Source organism: Lissotriton helveticus, chromosome 6, assembly GCF_964261635.1.
Source record: "Lissotriton helveticus chromosome 6, aLisHel1.1, whole genome shotgun sequence".
In the NCBI taxonomy this organism is placed as follows: domain Eukaryota; kingdom Metazoa; phylum Chordata; class Amphibia; order Caudata; family Salamandridae; genus Lissotriton; species Lissotriton helveticus.
The window spans coordinates 693507536-693528052 of record NC_136067.1 but is presented as its reverse complement, the minus strand read 5'-3'; the positions used below and the strand labels follow the sequence as shown (position 1 = coordinate 693528052).

General features: G+C 42.3%; 1 protein-coding gene across 1 annotated transcript in view; it reads left to right on the top strand.

Moving 5' to 3' along the window:
• Window positions 1-19763, top strand: part of TBX18 (T-box transcription factor 18) — a 111513-nt gene extending 91750 nt beyond the window's left edge. Inside the window, exons 6-8 of the mRNA XM_078648159.1 lie at window positions 7010-7074; window positions 14456-14550; window positions 15562-19763. Coding sequence (XP_078504285.1) covers window positions 7010-7074; window positions 14456-14550; window positions 15562-16268 — 867 coding nt within the window. The 3' untranslated portion in view covers window positions 16269-19763. The remainder of the gene's footprint in view (window positions 1-7009; window positions 7075-14455; window positions 14551-15561) is intronic.
• The last annotated feature ends 754 nt before the right edge of the window (window positions 19764-20517 follow it).

Below are 20517 nucleotides of genomic sequence, written 5' to 3'. Positions count from 1 at the left end.
AAGCAATCTTTGTCGGCATTACAACTAGAGGAGGTCTGGTTAACCCCAGCAACGTATCCCGGATTCAGAAGCATGGTGAACAATGCTATTAAGCGGATCTCTCTACTAACAAACAAAATGATTTTCACAAAAAAACATCATGCCTGGGCTGTGATACAGGGCTACCAGAGGTTGAAGCCGCAACAGTATCTGTTTGATCACTTTTCCCACCATAAAAAGCATTACCTGATGATGCTACGAATGGGATCATTCCCCTCAAAGGATTTGACCCCAAAATGGAAATGCACATGGCCATCTAAGGAATGCCGCCACTGCGGTCTAGGGCAGGAGTCATTACAACATCTTCTATGTACTTGCCCTTTCCTACTGAAAACTCGAAAATCCATCCTTCGGGAGATTCTCAAGAACATGCAGAGCCGCAGTCATCAGGTGTCTCGATGGGCTTGCAATCCCCCTGTCCAGTTGCGCCATAAAATTCTAGAAAATAGCAGCAAAGGAACTGGACAAAATTAATTCAAGCCAAACAGCTATTAAATAATCTGCTGGCCCATATCATTATCATTTTTAATGTATTGTTATACCCGCTAGCCTTCTAATTGTGGTCACAATTTTTAGACCTTTTTTGTCTCTCCTATGTTTTTAAAATGTTCATTGAAAAAACTGTTTAATGATGGTTTGCCATCCTTTTATGATTTTTAAATGAATCAATAAAAGTATATTTGACTGACTGACTCCCAGGTAAGGGCACAATAGAAGCCAGCTTGGGGGAGAGGTGTTACCTCTCTCTGGGAGAAAGCCACAACGGTGTTGACCCAAAAGATCAGCTTCAAAGGAGAAGCTGCCTTTGAAGAGCAAATGTTGAACACTTGTGAAAGGGGCAAGGGAAAGAAGTTGCCACACTCCGTTTTACAGGGGCGTATCTCCCCATTGGTAGCCACACATCTGGGTTCAACTAGTGAGGCCCACACGCAGAGCTAGGGGTTCCGCCATGTTGAAAGCGGGCAAAATGCATAATTCTGGAACAGCCAGATGCCACACTTCTCTTGGAGGGGTCATCAGGAGGGAGGGAGCCTAGCAGCCCATTGGCTACTGACTTTGTCCACCCTGAGGGTATTCTCTGTGCATAGAAAAAGGAGCACCCTTGGTACCCAGAATGTAGATCACATTGGACTGGAGATGAGTACTGAAGAAGGACTGCCCTGCTGCACAAAGGACCCAGCAAAGAGAGGCTGCACTGACAATGACTACACCTGCTAAACCTGGTTGCTTCCATTAAGGAGAAGGGACTGTGCCTGCGCTGCATCCTGCTTGTGGAGAAGTTGTTTCCTGAGCCTAGCCGAAGCATGAGACTCTAAGGGTCAGTTGGGTGATCTGTTTGCAGCACAATGCCACAACAGCCGAAGAAGAATTCTTCAGGGGCGGGATGGTAGCATGGATCTTCGTATTGCTACTCGTTGTTGCAGCGCAGTACCAGGGACCAGATGGACCCAATGCTCACAAGTTGACCCTAAGTCTGCTGGACCTGGGAGAGTCATCATAGTGCACCATTGCCATCCAGAAGAGAAGTTACCACCCAAGGAAGGATTTTACTGTGACCACAAAACTGGGTGACTAGTAGCTCATTGGTGACTTGACGTCTGCCAGGCATGAAAGCACTTTAAGAGACATTGATCCCCCTGGCCAGGGCCACGTCACCAATTCATGGACCAAGGAATAGTCGCACAAAGAGCCCCGTCGGCTGCATTTCATCCACAGCATCCTTGAGCATCTTCACCATCCTTTATCTCTTGCATCAGGACCACTTTCATAGGAGTCTGTGGCAAGGAGATAAAAGTGACTGGAGCTGACTGGAAACTGCTTCCTTTGGGAAGGCAACCTGTTCTGACAGGCTTGCTGGTCCCCCTGACTGGCTTCCTGCTGGAGTTGGTCACCTAAAGTAACTCAAAGTAACCATGTTGATACTTACCCAAGTTTTTCTTAAAAAAAAAAAACGATTTCTAAGTGTCAAATTTATTGATTTAGCAAATGCTTATTCACATTGAAGTAAAAAGTGCAAGCTTCTTTTACCTTGTAATTGCTGTTTCTCCAGAACCCTCCAGTGGATCTTTTTTTATTTTCTCGTCTAAAAATACATTAAAATACAGTCTATTTTTATAAATTGTTGTCAGACTTCGTGCGTGTCTCTTGTATTTCTTCTCTAATTGTTTTGGTGCTGTTTAAATGGATTACACTTGTTCCTTTGTGTAATCCTGACAGCTCAGAACCACTGCTATCAAGGGTTTAGCTAAGGGTTTGACAAATGAAACCTACTAGTCCTAAAGAGGCTGGTAAGTGCATTACACAGTGAGGTCGCAAAACCACACTATTTAATACACTCCATTTCCTCACATCCATTATGCACACTAGTAAATTTCAATTTCACTATGAAGAGCTTTCAGATGGTCATTTTTTGAGGAGATTGTAGCCTCTTTCCACAATTAATCATAGAAGTGCTAGCAACAAGCCTCAAATGAATGTCTCAATGAAAAGCAGAGTGAAACCCTGTAGGAGGACATATATGCAATGCATTCCAGAACACTGAGATGGCAGGGAAAGGTGGATTTAATATATATTCAGCAACCCCAAAGGTGCCTAAATATAATTAGGTCTATTGCGAAACAAGATTAGCTGGAATAGGTACTCCACCTTTTAGACCCAGAAGCAATTACTTATAAGGCACATCTAGCAATTATTTACATTTCCTGTAGCAGTACTAGGTCACATCCTGCTGTTGTGAAAGAATTTAGATGGGTTTTAATGTAGTAGGCCATTACAGTAAGGGGGAAATCTTCAACACCACGGGAAGATACTGACCGAAAGAGCTGTGAATAATGAAGCGTGAGGATGAATTACGCAGTTGTACAGTGTTAGGGTAAAAGGCTATCCCCCTCCCTTCAGTCACACCCATCAAACTCAACCAGACAACTATGGTCAGTGGCTGCTCCAAACCTCCAGGTGAACCTGATAGGGTACATACACCAGCATGAATCTGAATTATCACTACATTATATGTATCTGCATTAGGTAACCAAACTGAGGACAGCAGCAGATCCGTGCCCTTATACGCAATCGCCCTCATGGAGCAGACGATTGATGAACAAAATCAGAGAAGGTGTAACTAACTTAACCAAAAGGTCTAAAACGATGAAAATGCAGTACTAAATGGAAGTAAATGTTACTCTTCTGTTTAGAGAAAAAAAGTTGTAAGTTCCATGTGAAAGTTCTCGTTTGGAGGAATGGAATACTTTGCTTAATTATGGGTGCAGGTCAGTTCTGATTAAAGAGCAGTTGTATGCAAATTAAATTAGAGTGGGTGGTTCTTCAAGCATCAATTATGTGTTCCTTCATAAAGGATATATAATACTTGCACATTAGTAAGAAGTGAGAAAAGTGGTTTCACACATGAACAATTTCTTAACAAATGGGCCCCAACATTTGAAGATGATAGTTTCTCACTGATGGGCAGCATACATTATCATATCATTGTGATTATCTATTTGGGCATGGCGTGATTGGTGTTCTGTTTTATTCAGTTCTCTTTAAGGCGTGGTATAATACTTATGATCCTGCAGAATGGCACATGGTGGAACAGTTTCAGTAGCTTGGGGTTTTAATAGGGTTATTCTTGCATGGCTGACTCTTGCTCTCTGACATCATGGACTCTTTAGGTGAATTTTAACAGTGGACCGAGTTAAGAATAAAACCCCTTGCAAATATTTACTTTTGGACAACGGACTAAGCACAATTAAAGTGTCCTTCATTTAAAAAAATGCAAATAATAAAAGATGGCTACAAAAGTGGTACATGAACAAGTTTACCACATGTTGAGCCACACATTATTACAGACGATATTTCCTGGTTTTAAAGACAAAACAGTTTTCCAATCCTATTTTTCATTTGATTTCCCTTAATTGTTGTCCTGCGATTCTCATCTGTGAACAGGCTTACCCTGCCCCAATGTGATTAGCTGCGAATTACAAAACCAGAACTAGGTTGCAAATTTCCATTTGGGACTGAGTACACAAGAACATACACAGTTAACATATGATACCTATTAAGAGGACATTGAGGAGTGAATGTATATATGTTGCACGTTCACCACTCGCCATTCCCAGTTATAAGCATGGTTTCTTTCCTTAATGATTTTACCTGCAGTAATATGCTAATCAACACTCAATAAATAGGCTGTCATATTTATCTAGCAGGAGACTGTGTGCACTGCTTATGGGTACTTTCAATGGATTTGCTAATAGTAACAACAGATGTTATGCTCTTCTCCTTCAGAGTCCAGGTCTCAGACTCTTTCACCTGCCGTCAGATCCTAAGACACATATTTAACGTAGATCTGAATCTCGCCTTGTTTTTGGTCCACTGCCATCGTGTTAGTGTTGTTTTTCATCCTTTCCCTCCGGCGTTACATAGCTGAAAACTCGGGCGTTAAATGAAAGAGCTAAAAGTACCGCCCCTTTGGAAGTGCTCCAAAGAGAGATGTAAGCACAGAAACCACAGGTTGCTCGTTACCAAAACCCCCCACAATACGTTATTGAGTAGATTATATCACCACTTACACGTTTACAATAATGCAATGAATGGCAGAAGATTGGGTGTAGCAGCTAAGCTACAGATGCAAATTTGAGAGAGGTTACCATTTTTCAGAAACTTGTCACTGGTGCAAAATTAGGAGAAATCCATTTTCTGCAATCGGGATGCTCTTCTAACGCAGAATGAAGGGAACTTTTTTTTTGGCACAGAAATGAGATGTTCAGTACCAGTGATCCAGTTTATCAAAACGACTATAAATTACTACATGTGAAAAATACGTTAAGAAGTGCTCAGAATTTTCCCACGTTTGGCTAAATGGCAAAACGTTCTGTCTACACCAGGCACAATTTATGAATGCTATAATATAGCCATAAACGTTTATTGAAGTCATACAAAATCTTATATACGCAGTTTACCTAGCTCTCTACCTGTGTATACTCTATGTATTACTGACAGCACGCATGACCATGAATAGAAATTTGGGAAATGTTACTTTGTCTTTTGTTTCGTTTTCCCAAATATTGTTACCTCTAATGTTTCCACTTACTACAACAAACATGTTATTTGTACACAGATAGATACTCTTTACCACATTTACCACTACTGCTTAAGGTTTTGAGACATGTATTTATAAAACTTTTCAAATTAACACTAAGTTAAGATGGAGTAGGTTTTCACAGATTTTCATAGGATCTTCCTTCTATGATACATCCTCAGTAAACTTATGAGTGCATAGACTAAACACCCATATATTGCATACGTTAGCCTTATTTCATTTTTTGGCCAATCAGGCATATAAGTATGTGTTAATAAGGTATGCATTTTTCCAGGCATCGGCCAGCCCTACTGTTCAAGACATCCGTCCAAAACCCCGTCCTTGTCATGTGTCACACTGGCTATATACGTATGACGATCACATGGATGTCAGCTTCTCTGCCACAAATTACAGTGCTCTGGTGATACTCTGTATTGACCGATTATAATGAGCGTGTATTGTACATGTCTCTACAAGGTTGCTGCTGATGTTTTTTTAAATTTTTTATTCTATAGATGGCAAAAAACTAATAAAACATTCCAAAAAATATAAGTCAGACTTGGAATCATATAAAAGTAAATAATAAATAGCGCCTTTTTAGTGATTAATATTGAGAAAATAATTAATTCAAGACAACCCTTGCCCATGCATCTGTGGCACATTAGTGCTAGCTACACATGGGTAAAAGGCCTTTGGGGGACATGCTAACTGTGAACCCCAGAGAAGGTGGTGCACAGCTGGTGATTCCTGAAGGTGCCCTTTAGATGAGAGCCTGAAGGGTACTCGGATACACTCATAGAACTTCTTGTAGGGCTGTGTCCCTTTAGGGTATTCCCTCAGCTCCCTTCAAGTGCAGATTATTGGAGGAGCACCTGAAAAGGCACTAACATTGGCGCACACTAGCTCAGCCAGTGTCTCTAAACGTCCACCCTACACTCCAGATTCTGAACTCTAAAACTGGACACATGGTTTGTGTTTTGAGAGAACTGCTATGATCTCTGCAGACCTTGCTCACAGGGGCAAACTGGGTTGCATTTCAGATTGGTAACTCGACTCCTGGAGACAAGAGGGAGAATAACTGATGTTTGAAAGCTGGCATCTTTAAATCCTCAAGGGTTAATCGTGACTTTTTCCTTTTTTTTAATTTTGATTATTTAATACACATAATCTCTACTAAATAATTGCATTTTAGTTTATCTTATTGTACCCTAAAATTGTGAAGGTTTGTATCTCCTTTACTGAAGAAATAATTACAGATAAACCCCTAAAGGTACCATTAGTAATTTGGAGGTGTAGGGTTCTGCAAATTATGTTCAGTTTTGAGTGGGCCGGAAAGACTTAGCTAATTTTAGAGTTGTCATGCTTGAGCAAGATAGAATGGGGTGTTTGTCTCTCACTACATTGTTCATAGCTGTAGCATTCACATGTAAAGAATGATCTACTTTAGAACGCCTCTACAGTGTTAATCTGCTGCCGGGTACATTTTTATTTATCCTAGTCGACAAACGTGGGCAGTTATTCACTGTAGAAATGCAATCTGTTATAGATAAAACTAAATGCAGGTCTTAGGCCATTTCACTACATTAAAAAGCAGTGATAGAGTGATCTAAATCCATGCATTTCCATAGGTGTCAATCAGAAGATTGATTTAATGGCAATGTCTGGAGCAAATTCATGTTGTTTAGTTTACCATTAGTTTAGAATTATTCATTCATTTACAAAAGCGTTATACTATTTTTGGCTAATGAAGAACCGTACACCATTTTTTTAAGTTTAAAAGTATATAATACCGCAATTTATTGGTTCTAAACATTTATAGGAGATGAGACTTTTTGCACTAATTAATAAGAATTATTAGAGTGATTTCCTCATTCCATTTCATTTCTCCAACAGATTACTCGACTAAAGATTGATAGAAATCCATTTGCAAAAGGATTTCGTGATTCTGGACGCAACAGGTATGTGTGGCAGAAATTGACTTGATAGCCTTATTTAAACCACATACGTTAAAATAACTGAGCAACTGTGTGGTAATCTGTCTGTGCATTTACAACTGGAATGTTGACAGAAGTGAGTCAAATTTCATTAGAGATGAAAACGTAAAGCTTCCTAATAGGTGAGCTCTTTCACCAAAGGTCCCTTTGTACAGCATCACACATCCCAAATAGCCACTCATGCAGCTTACACCTCATATTTACTTATCACTAATCAATCAGCTTGTGATGTGGATGCATATTGAGGGGTGAAGATGAGTGACAGTGTGGCTTTCGGGTCAGCTCACAGTATTAATTTCCAGTTGGATTGTGGTAAAGAAATCATAGTTAACTGGATAAACTAGTCTTGTGCAATAAAGTTACTTTATATTAACTTGCAGTGTTTTACAAGGTCCTGTAGAAGTGACGCTGAAGAACTTAATTATACAGATATACGCAGATTATACTCCAGATGGCACATGTGCTTATAGGGGGGGGAGAGGAAAGACTAGAGAATATGAAGGCACCCAACCAGACTTCTAGTATGCTGCAGTGCCAGGTGTCTTGCATTGACGATTTTTTAAAAGAAAACATGGCTGAAGGGGGTGACCCATTGCACCCCTCTCTCGGCGTATTGTATATTGATGGTGTAATCTCTAGCAGTTTGCTAAAACTGCCACCAGCCAGGCCTAAAAACAAAACAGAAAGTCAGACGTGTTACACCTGAAGTCTGAAGTGAAAGATTCAAGCTTTAACTGACCTAGTGTATTTTTCAAGTAAACTGATGAGCAACTGTACATCTTTTAAAGTTGGCTCTACCACTCTCACAGTTGTAGAAATAAAATATTTTTTTCGGCCTTATTCTATTCAATAAAAATGTTTGCATTTTTTTGTCTATGAACACCTTAGAACTTCTGTCATCAATCCTTTGTGTCCCTGTTTACACCACAATCAATGCCAAGTTTAAGAGTCTACCATGCCAATGAGAATTTTTAATATGCCTGATATAGGTATTGCAAGACTGTTCAATGGAAATGTTAACGGCAGAATGATTTTGCATAGACTAAGGGTCGGTTTTGTCCAAAACGTTATCCAGCAAGTTAAAAACAGCCATAAAAGTACATACAATTAAGTTATAAAATTATTAGGCATAAAAACAAGTCTGAATGATACACATAATAAGCAAACCATCATTACAAGCCAGGCGTTAAAACAGTTAAAAAGTGATTAAATAAAAAGCAAGCAATACTCCACATAATAATAGATAATGCTTTTCCTTAGGTATATTGCCTTCTTAATAAAAAGGGCAACATTAAAACACATAAAGGGATCATTTAGTGCAAATAGATATTTCAGAGCACTCATAAGTTCTAATGTTCTGTGCAACAACGATAGGTTTATGATAATAACATTGAATGTTCTTATACAAATTACAGAACAACATAAACTGCAACATGCTTTGTTTACTCAAACCGTCACATGGGCAGGAGGTCATATATGAGGGAGAAAACTTCATGTTGGGGAAAGTGACCAGATGGTGAACAGTGCCAAATCTGAAACTGGTCAGGACATAACGGTGTTGGATGTTATTAACAAAGGACAAGTAAAATTGGCAACCCTCCCTGGAGCACAAGACATATAGAAGGCAACTATTGATTTCTTCATCTCAACCCGCATTCTACATTCAGATCTTTGTTGAAAAAAAAAGGTGTCTTTAATATGTGTTTCGGTAAATGTTAGCACCTTTGATGGATCTAGCTGAAGGATGAGTTTACATAGGCAAGCCAAGGGTTCCGAGAAGCATTATCCAAAGTTAAACAATCTAAAACAATTGATTTTGTAAAACTAGTTTTCTCATTTGACCATATAGAGAACTATAGAAACAAAGGTCTTATTAAAAACAGGTCCTCCAAATGCTGTAAGCCAACCTCCTTATGGCCGATCAAAGATGAGGCAGAAGCAGGTAGAGAGAGCAAATGTTTTCGAATGCTATTTTCCTCAACTTGGAGAGGTTACAGGGGGTATACCCCACAGGCCAGTCACATAAACAGCAGTAGACACCCCTCTGGCCCTGTATATCTCAACCATTTCTATAATGGGTCAAATACCTAGTTTAATTGAGAACCAAGATCCTATAACGATTCCTACTCCTTTTAGATTTAGCAATTAGAACCTGCTGTGCTCAGGTACCATTACTGGTGAATAAAACACACAGGAAGCAAAAGGAATTTACTCTGGAAATCAGGATATTGCCAATAAAAAGGATCTACATTTTTTTGTGTAGTTTCCACATACCATTGTGTAAGTTTTAGACTTGGGAATTACCATTTTCTTAGATGCCATAAACTCCCCAAATGCATTCATCACTTTCTGTAGGCCAATGAGAGTCCGAGATAAAAGTACGGCATCGTCGGCGTATAATAACACAGAATAAAGTGACCAACGACACAGGCTGCAGCTACTAGCAAGGCATGTAGGACATCGTCTACCCCATTAATAAAGAGTGAAAACAATAAAGGGTCTAATACACAGCCCTGTCTGATACCTCTCCCTACTCTAAAAGTGGGCAAACATTCCCCCTGTAGGACATATTGACTAAAGGTCATTTTCAAGTGTATTGACTGCTGTTCATAGTAAATTTTATTTTTGGTTGTCTGAAATTGACAGTCAAAATGGCTTGTTAATCTTGCTACTTAGTGTGCAGTGTTATTTGTCACACTCTAGGTCAATCATTAGAACACAGCCACATAATAAGTCTTTCTGTGAGCAGGGGTGGTCAAGTTTCACTAGTCATTAGTCTGCAATTTAAGATGCCACTTTTCTAAGGAGAAATAAATAAAATCCTGGAACTCAATTGAATGTCATCAGGCTTCGGATTCAATTGCACCTGAAACAAGCATTGGCGAAGCCAACCGGCCTTGCCTAAACAAGAACTATTGGGTTTGGGAATGTGTTTCCGTGATGTTGTACACCAGTGTGGCTGCTACATGGCTAAAGGTTAGTGTTGTGGAGTGTCATGGAGAAAAGTGGGGGAGTAGAGTGTCGTAGAATGGAGTGGGGGAGTAAAGTGTTGTAGAGGAGATTTGTTGGAGTTCACTGTTCCAGAGTGGAGTGGGGGGTAGAGTGTCTTAGAGTTGAGTAGAGGGGAGGAGAGTTCACTGGTACAGTTGCAGAGAGTGTTGTAGAGTGCAGTGGTGTAGAGTGGAGCGGGTTGGAGTGCATTTAGGTAGTGGGATGGATTGGATTGGAGGAGAGTGGGGTGGTATGAATTGGATTATGTTAAAGTGGCGTGGATTGAGTGGGATGGATTGAAGTGTGGTAAATTGAAATGGGATGAGGTGGATTGTAGTGGGTTGGATTTGATTGTATTGAGATGGGTTCATTGGATTGAAGTGATAGGACTAGAGTGGGATGAATTGAATTGGGGTGCTGTGGATTGGATTACAGTGGGGTGGTTTGAAGTAGGGTGATTTGGAGTGGGGTGGAGTGGATCGGGTGGATTAGATTGGACGGGAGCTAGGTGGATTGGACTGGAGTGGGGTGGGGTTTGCTTGGCCTGGAGTGGAGTGGATTGGGCTGGAGTGTGGTGGATTGGACTGGAGTGTGGTGAATTGGATTGGGACGGATTGGAGTGGGGTGGGCTGGGTAGATTGCAGTGGGTTGAACTGGTGGATTGGTTTGGGTAGAGTGGGGCAGAACATTTTGGAGTGGGCAGATTTTTGGGGATTGGAGTGGGGTAGTTTGGAGTGGGAAGATTATTTTGGATTGGAGTCGGGCAAATTGTTTTGGATTGGAGTGGGGCAGATTGTTACAGATTGAATAAGGCAGATTGGAGTGAGGCAGATTGTTTTGGATTGGAGTGGGGCAGGTTGTTTTGGATTGGAGTGGGCAGATTGTTTTGGATTGGAGTGGGGCATATGCGAGTGGGCAGAATTTTTTTAGAGTGGAACAGATTGTTTTGGATTGCTGGATTGGAGTGGGGCAGATTGTTTTGGATTGAAGTGGAGTAGATTGTTTTAGATTGGAGCAGATTGTTTTGGAATAGAGTAGGGAAGATTGGAGCGTGGCAGATTGTTTGGAGTTGGAGTGGGATCAATTGTTTTAGATTGGAGTCAGGCAGAATGTTTTGGATTGGAGTGGGGCAGATTGTTTTGGATTGGGGCAGATTGGAAGGAGGTGAGGTGGATTGGCTTGGAGTGGTGTAGATTGGATAGAAGGGTGGTGGATTGGGATGGAGTGATGTGGATTGGATTGAAGTGTGGCAGATTGGAATGGAGCTAATTGGAGTGGGGCAAATTGTTCTAGATTGGAGTGAGGGTTTGGAGTGGGACTGATTGTTTTGGATAGGAGTCAGGTGAAATAAAATTGTTTAGATTGAAGTGGCACAGTGGGGGTTCGCCAAGGGAGTGCTGCGGGGTGGCCGGGCGGGGTGTGGGAGGAGCTGGGTGGGGGGCAGTGGACTCAGACCTACATTGGAAAGGAGTAAGGCAAGTAATAAATAAATAAAACTATTTACCTTGCGCTCACTGCATCGCTAACTCGACGATGTAGCGAGCACAAGGTAAATAATTTTATTTATTTAATTACTTACCTTACTCCTGTCCGTCGTATGTCTGAAATCTCTACCCCTTACCCTGCCCCTCACCCACCCCACTGCCCCACAGCACTCCTTCGGCGAGCCGCCACTGTAGTGGCACGGATTGTTTTGAATTGGAGTGGGGCAGATTGTTTTAGATTGAAATTAGTTGGATTGTTTTGGATTGGGGTGGGGCCGATTGGAGTAGGGTAGATTGTTTTGGATTGGAGAGGGGCAGATTGTTGTGGATTGGGGTGGGGCAGATTGTTTTGGATTAGAGTGGATCCGTTTGTTTTGAATTGGAATGGGGCATATAGGAGTTGGGAAGATTGTTTTAGTTTTGGAGTGGGACAGATTGGATTGACGTAGATTGTTTTGCACTGAAGAAGGGCATATTGTTTTGCATTGGGGTTGGGCAGGTTGTTTTGTATTGGAGTGGAGCAGATTGTTTTCGGTTGGAGTAGGGCAGATTGTTCTGGATTGGAGTGGGGCAGATTGTTTTGGATTGGAGTGGAGAAGATTGTTTTGGTTTGGAGTGGGGCAGTTTGTTTTGGATTGGAGTGGGCCAGTTTGTTTTGGATTGAGTGGGGTATATCTGAGTGGGGCAGATTGTTTTGTATTGGTGCAGATTCGAGTGTGGTGAGGTGGATTGAATTGAGTGGGGTAGATTTGATTGGGCTGGATTGGATTGGAGGTGTCAATTGGGATGGAATGATGTGGATTTGATTGGAGTGGGGTCGATTGTTTTATATTGGAGTGGCTCAGATTGTTTGGTTTTGAGTGGGGCAGATTGTTTTGGATTGGCGTGGGGAGGATTGGAGTAGGGAAGATTGTTTTGGATTAGATTGGGGCAGATTGGAGTGTCGTAGATTGTTTTGGATTGGACTGGGGCAGATTGGAGTGGAGCAGATTGTTTTGGATTGGAGTGGGGAAGATTGTTCTGGACTGTATTGGGGCAGATTGCTTTGGACTGAGTGGGGCAAACTGGAGTGGGGCAGATTGTTTTGGATTGGAGTGGGGCAAATTGTTTTGGATTAGAGAGGGGTATATTATTTTGAAGAGGGGCAGATTATTTAGGATTGGAGTGGGGCAGATTGGAGTGCAGTGGGTTGTGAAAATTGGAGTGTGGGGGGTGACATGGGGTGGATTCGTGTGGATTGGAGTGGGACAGATTGGATTGGAGTGGGGTGGAAAATTACACATAAGAAAGAAAGTGTGTAGTTTTGCATTATATAGAACAAGATAATCATCATCTTTTAATAACACTGCCAATGAGCAAAAATAAAACAAAACATGAGTGCAACATGAAAAAAGAAGAATTTGGCAAAACAAAAGAAAGTTAACTATAAAAAATAAGTTAGCAATTTTGTAAGCCATGCAGGGCACATTTTTGCCAGTCACACGCCATCTGTTTCCTCATCACCAGAAGTCAAAAAGTACAAAATAGTACCTCAGTCAAGTGGGGAGAGGAGGACAGGCACTGATTACGTTTAATTAATCAGTGCTTGGTCCTTGCTCCACACAAGGATACGGAAATGAAATTAGGTCTGCAGTGACCAGTTACAAGGCTGTAAAGAAGAGTGCCACACAAGCCAACAAATTGGAAGCAACAGTACGGGTTTCAAGCCCTTTTTTGTTAACAACAGCGTCTCACAAGCAATACGCATGCGCAATCGCTGGATTCAAGCAAGCCGTGCTGAAGACGGCTGGAATGCCAGAAACCGTTCCTCGGAAGCTTGTTTCCGGTCCAGGGAAGACATGGCTTGGCAGTTCGGGCTGGACTGTTCCCATGAGGCACAGGGTCAGACTGATTTGCATATAGCCATGTCTGAACTGGGGTGGCAGAGTTGGCTAAAGAACGGTGATGGATTAAACCCAGATCTTTTGACTGGGTGTGATTGTTTGATTGATTCAGATGCTCTGTCCATCACCACCCCCTTTTGTATCGCATGCTATGGCAGGCTCGGTCCTAAAAATGATCAGGTCATGGCATATTAAACTGAAGGACGCTTAGTACAGAGCGAGTTTGATCCCTTTGAAACATGTGTGCAAAAAAAGTGGAGAGACATTGTAACACCAATTTTGACATTCTGATGAAAATTACATATGAGGAAGCTCAGAAGGTGAAAAAAGCTGCTATTTAATAGGCTCACTCTGAATATTCAGCAGAAGGTTACCAATATTTGGTGCACCGTGAAGGACATTTTTGGTATTGTGAATCCCACCAGCAAATATAATCTCTCTCTGTGCAATGGTTATTCCTATATTGGGGGAACGTGCCACTGACTTTTTATTGTTTAATAATACAGTCCCATTGTATTAATGTCTTTTGCTACCAAATCTTTAATAAATCACCAGCTTTCAGGTTATTGAATAAATAAAACAATCTTGATCCAGCACTCCTGTCATTTATACCAAAACATGGCCAGGCTCTGTGTTCGCAGTCGCCTTGATGAACTTCACATTGCACTGGATGCTGCCGACATGTCAACTACTCTTGGATTCTTGGATCTCTGCAGTCTATGACACCCTCTCTCACCCTATTTTAAATCAGCAATAGCGGAAGTGAGAGTCAATGTCATAAATTGGTTGAGGTCCTTTTTTTGCAAGTATTTTCTGAATGTGTGACATTTGTAAATTTGATTTCTGTTATTAGAATTTTTATTTTTGTACAGTATTTCTAGAAATGTAAATCTTGGTTCTTTCTATCTTTGTTTACTTGTAGATAAGGTGGGAAGTCATGATTACAGATCGTATAAAATGAATAATGTTTTCTAAATGTTTCTTAAGGATGGGTTTAGAAGCTCTGGTGGAGTCCTATGCTTTCTGGAGACCTTCCTTACGAACCCTCACGTTTGAAGATATATCTGGGGCACCCAAACAGGGTAATGCATTGGTTTATTTGTATTCAAATTATACACTTGCATGTGTGCGATGGTGGTTTGCCTGGGCTTTTATGTCAGTGCTTGTGTGGGCATGAGACAGTTAACTGACTGCATGTGTTTTGGAAAGAGTTGCACGTTTACCTAAGAATGCATGAATGTACATTCTACAGAGGGCAGATGCCAAGGGTAATCTTGCTACGCTACTAATGTCCCGTTCCTCCTTTATGGTCGATCCATCCTGTACATTCCACTGGTGTTAATGGCCAGTGAGTTCCCCACATATATGACGTCATTCGAGACCTTTAATTATCTGATGTTAGGGAATGGAATCCCATTGCCTCTCGAGAAAAAAACATCGAAAAAAAATCAGCTTAGATACATCAGTTGTCGCCCACGTTCTTTAACTGCTACCCACATAGGTGCACAGCTGCAGACACCCCAAAAACAGAATGCCTATACACACATAGACACATACATATACGCACACACATGCCACACACACCACAAACGAACAGCCAAATGTAGGTGTTGAAAGCTGACACTGAACTCTTAACAGCTGACAGAAGCAACAGCTGGACAGTAGTCAAACTGTGAGAAGAACATGAGAATTAAAGAGATTTACGCTGCCAAACGTTGGCACTCCAGTGCTTAACTTATTTTTTTACAATTGATGTGCAAGCCTTTTCCTCTCCTGTTTCACTGTGCTGTAAAGCCCAAAACAACTAATTAAATAGAGTAAGTGGCCATCTTGTTTGACAGTGCCTGATAGTTTTTTTTTTATTTCATTCCTGCGGACCAATCATACCTTTCTCCTCATTTAAACCTAGCATTCATGCCTGTATGTGGAAGCATATATTAATTAATATTGTTTTTTTAATTAATTTGTGTTAAGTATGAACCCTCGGGAGGGTGTACAGATTTTTATGAAAGCGTTTAGTCGGAACTGTACATTGTTTACCTTGTTTGCTGTTTCATTTTATCTACAATATTTTTGCTTGCATTTTGTTTCAGGACATTCTCCTGGACCTGGGAACGGCGTTCCAGCCAGTCACTCGCACCTTCTTTCGGGTTCCCCCTGCACCACGCCAGCATTCCACCTTGGGCCAAACAGTAGCCAGCTCTGTAGCCTCTCTGCGGCTGACTACAGCGCCTGTGGTCGCCCAGGCCTGACACTAAACCGATACAGCACTTCACTGGCTGAAACCTACAACCGACTGGCCAACCCAACCTCGGAGGCCTTTGCCTCCCCAAGGACACCCTCCTACGTCGGGGGGACGAGCAGCACACCGATGAACATGTCTATTACTGGCAGCGATGGAGATGTGCTCAGCTGCCCCCCGTCCAGCCTATCCATGCAGATTTCAGGGATGTCTCCCCAGCTTCAGTACCTTATGCCTTCCCCATCCAGCAACACATTCAACACCAGCCAGAACCACCAGTCCTCGTACAACGCCTTCAGACTGCACAGCCCCTGCGCCTTGTACGGATACAACTTCTCCACATCCCCAAAACTGGCAGCCAGCCCTGAGAAAATGGTCTCTTCCCAAGGAAACTTCCTGGGCTGCTCACCGAGCGGAACCACGACTGATCGCCAGATGTTGTCCTCTGTTGAAGGTGTCCATTTGCTAGGCGGTGGGGGGCAGCCCAGCTTCTTTGACTCCAGAGGCCTCGGGGGCTTAGCACTGTCATCGTCCCAGGTGCCTGCACATATGGTTTGATGGAACGCTTAAAAAAACATTTCCTTTCTTTAAATTTTTTTTTTTTTTTTTTGCAATATGGAAGAACTCTAATTTAAAGCTTGTAAAATATGTACATAATGAGAGAATTACTATACTGGGCTATTTTACCGTATTTGCAGTTGAAATATATTCTATTGGAAAATCATTTTGAATTATTGGAATGAGGCTGAGCTTGCTTGTGATCAGTAACTACATTGAATTTCCACCAATATCGGTTATACAAGGCTTTTATCTCTAAGCGCACATGCATCCACCGAATATTGCACTTGTCTCCTTAGAAATGCACAGTATTCCTCTTAGAAAGTAACCAAGGTGTTTTTACCTAAGCCATAGCGACCAAATAAGACTGAATTCTCCTGGCACTTCATAGTGCAGAACCCCGAGTAACAACTAAGGCCCGTATACTGCAGAGAAATAACACATAGCACTGACAGCAGCAATTATTGCTAGCAGATTTGAAATTAACCTATTTGGTGGTTTTCTGTGCCACAGCTTTTTGGCCTTCACCGTCGCTTCTATTAGTATTTTGAAATTAACCTATTTAAGAGCATTAAGATGCACCACTATGGAGTGATTACAGGGGGTCGGTGTATTCTGACCCGCCCGTGTCGAAGCCTCTGTTTGCGCATGGGTAGGAATAGGGAAGTATTTAACATATCGGATAATTATCGGATGTGTTAAATACCTCCACCGTCGATAAAGTTTGGCAGATCAAACCTGCTGAAATGTAACCGCGGATATGTGTACAGTATTTACTGTACCATGCAGATTTTTATGCATTAAACCCAGGGCTCGAGTCGGGGTACCACACGGGTGGACGGCGTCCCCCCACTTATTTTACGGGGTGGACGCCGTCCCCCCTGCCAAACCTCTGGACTTCACTCTTTGGCCTGTCCGGGACGAGATCGGAGCTCATTCAGCACGCTGCACACGCGCTGGCTTCTCAGATGCAAGCGGATCTAAGGGGTGAGGGAGGGGAGGCAATGAGCCTGATGGTTCAAGCCACCTTTCGTGACGTCACTTCCTGTTGTGACGTCACTTCCGGTGACTGCGCCCCCCCACTTCTTTTTCACTGCATCTCGCCACTTCTTCTTTTAGGACTTGTGCCCTGATTAAACCCCCAAATGCACGCTATTCCCCAAAAACTAGACATAGGTCTTCTGTATCGCATCTGGAAAAATAACGTTTTCTGAGGTATGTTGATTTGTTCAGTGGCTCCTCTACAAGAGCGAAGGAGCGTTGCCCCTCCTCCTGCAAGTGCAGCAGGAAAACACACATAAATAAAATGGCATAATAATGCCATTTTATTTTGCCTCCAATTCACTCTGCGTATAGCGCAAGCATGAGGCAGAGGGCGGGGCAGAATCCTGCTATTCATTATTACTGCTGCCCCTTTCAGAGCACATGTCGGGTTGACCTGCTGGCTACATTCGGCCAGCCCAACATGCGTACTGTAGACCCAGCAATCGAGCCGGGATAGTCCCCAGCCCTATAATGAGCACTGGGTTAGCCTGCTCCCACCAATCCTGGAGCTGCTACCACCCTGATGAGAGCAGCTCCAGGATTGGTTAGATTAGCATTCCAGTGAGCAAAAAGGAAGTCCTTCCATTCCTGCTAGTGGAACGCCAGGGAGAAGAAGTGTGGCATATATGGAGAGTTTGGCACCGTTGCATCCTACCATATTTTTTTTACAGTAGCCGCCACTGTTTGTGAGGTGCAATAAATAGCACATTCACTCGTAATCGGCCCTAAAAGTTATAATATTTTTCTGGTAGTTCCTGTTCTCTGGATTCGGTTCATATTGGAAATTGAGCTATCATACTGAGCAAGGTGCTGACTGGCGACTTGATTGATTTGATCTTCGCACACCAAAAGGTATAAGGCGCCAACTTTTCTTCTTTATAATGACCTTTTATTTCATTTGTCATCTTTAAAATATTCTGGAAAAGTTCCTTAAAGATTCCCATATTGCACCATGCCGTTAAATACACATTCGTAGCCTAGTTTCTGAGACACGCTTAAATCCCAGATCCCCTACGTTTGGAAGAACATGCTTATGGAAGCTGTAAACACATAAAATACATTAACAGCAGCACGACCAACAAGTCGGAAAACAACAAAACCCGTATTCCAGTGACGTGTTTTTGCAGTGCTTGCTACTGACTTTGCTCATTACAACTTCGTGACATATTCAGCCCTGAAGTGTGAAGCATGCGGAGCACAAGCTAAAATTAAATCTGGCTGTCAACTGCTTTAGTGACGGACGACCTCCTCCTGACTTGGCAGTGGTGTGTCATGTTTCTTTGTGTGTCCAGTGCCCATCTGCAGCATTCGCATGCATTCTTCCATGTTATCGAGTCTGAGAACTCATTTCAGATGTACTTCATGATGGATCCAGCCCACGCAGACACTACAACGAAGAAGATAGTTTTCAGCTTCCCCATGCAGATTATGTCCATGACGTCATCTCCTACCATGAATCGAATAAAGTAATGTGTTTTCGGTATAATAATTGCCCTTCACATTTTCTACAGGCCCTATGGTGCTGCAGGTTTAATAAACATGTTTCACACCATTCATGCTATGTTCTTTTGTTGGTTTAGGTCTGTGGGTGGTGGTAACAGTGGCGTAGCACAGGGGGGCAGTCCGCCCCAGGCGGCACGAGTTTTGGGGGCGGCGTCCCTCCCCTTCATGGGGCCGCCACGAGCGTCAAAGGAAAAGACCGCCAGCAATCCCCCATTCATGTGGCCGCCTGGGAGGCAAATGCAGTGAACCAGCCACAGGCGGCACAAGGGCTAGCTACGCCACTAGGTGGTAAAAGTGACCCAACATTGCTTTAGACATTAACGTGTAGTCACGTGGTACATCACACGCCTGTAGAAACCTCAGGTAGACATGACCGGGCCCTTCTTCCCGTTGACGTTTCAAACTGAAAATGTACGTTTGATGAACGTGTTTGGTAAGTTATTCTGACAAACTAGTGTCTTTGCTAACGTGTCTACCACCCTACACACTCTACTTGTGTCATAAAGCATGTTCACATCTATATATACAACTGCCTACAAAACGTGATTGATAATTTGGACATTTATTTCAAAAGGTATTAAAACCATTTCTACATGAACCACCCAGTTGTCATTCCTAGTCCTTCATATTGCACCTTCCAGACCTCATTTATCACTTCCCAGAAATAGTTCCTTTTGTCACGAAAATCACAGAAATACTCATGGTAGCACAACTCTACAACTTGCATTAACGTTTCAGATGTGTCAATCTGCAGTGAGTGAACTCTTCACAGTAGCTAAAGGTTACATTTATTGAAGGCAATGTTCCTAGAAGCAATGTTTTGTAGTTAGTCCGTCATTAAAAGGAAACTACATCTTGGTAACTCTGAAATGATTCTTTGCTTAGAGTTTCACAGCAGAAGCACCCCCCTAACATACACAAGACCAAAATCTTAGCAGGTCAAGAGGGTAAACAATTAGCTGAAGGTTATTCACAGTCCTTTGCTATTTCCAAGCGTTTTCTAATAAAAATCTGCATATTTATAGAAGTTCCATTTTCTTTTTAACTATAGATTTGCAGTTGTAGGTACATTGGTTGGTTGGTTGAAATACAATTGTGAAATTTGGGGATTGTGAAAAGTGTGCAGTCATGGTTGGCAAACGTTTTCAGGTATATGTAGACACAGAGCGGTTCATTTAAAAGCCCCATCGCTGCCTGTACGTCGCTTTTTATGACACTCCGGTGGTGCAGAGTGCAGAACCATATCTACGAGGCCACGCAAAACCACTATGCATGGCTTTCCATGGCCTCGTAGTTATGGTGTAAGGCAACGCAGCACAAGTAGCTGTGTTGCCTTACACTGTGCCATGGGGGCATTCCATGGGCCTTGCTGTGGGATTTGCCAGGCAACATCCATGGGTTTTGACACATTCCCAGATTTACAAGGATCTGTAAACCTGGGCATGCATCAAAACATTACGCCTCCCTCGAGCAGGCGTAACAGGGACAAATGTTTTAATTTCTCCTCCTTTCTTTCTGTTTCTTTCCATGTGTGCTGCATTTAGAAGCATACATAGAAAGAGGAACAACCCTACATGGATTGATTTTATGCTGGAAGATATTCCTTCCTGCACAAAAACAATGCCCCCAGCAACGCAGTCACTCTTGTACCATAGTGCAAGGGTAGATGCATTGGAGCTAGGCACCAAATTGTGCACAGGCA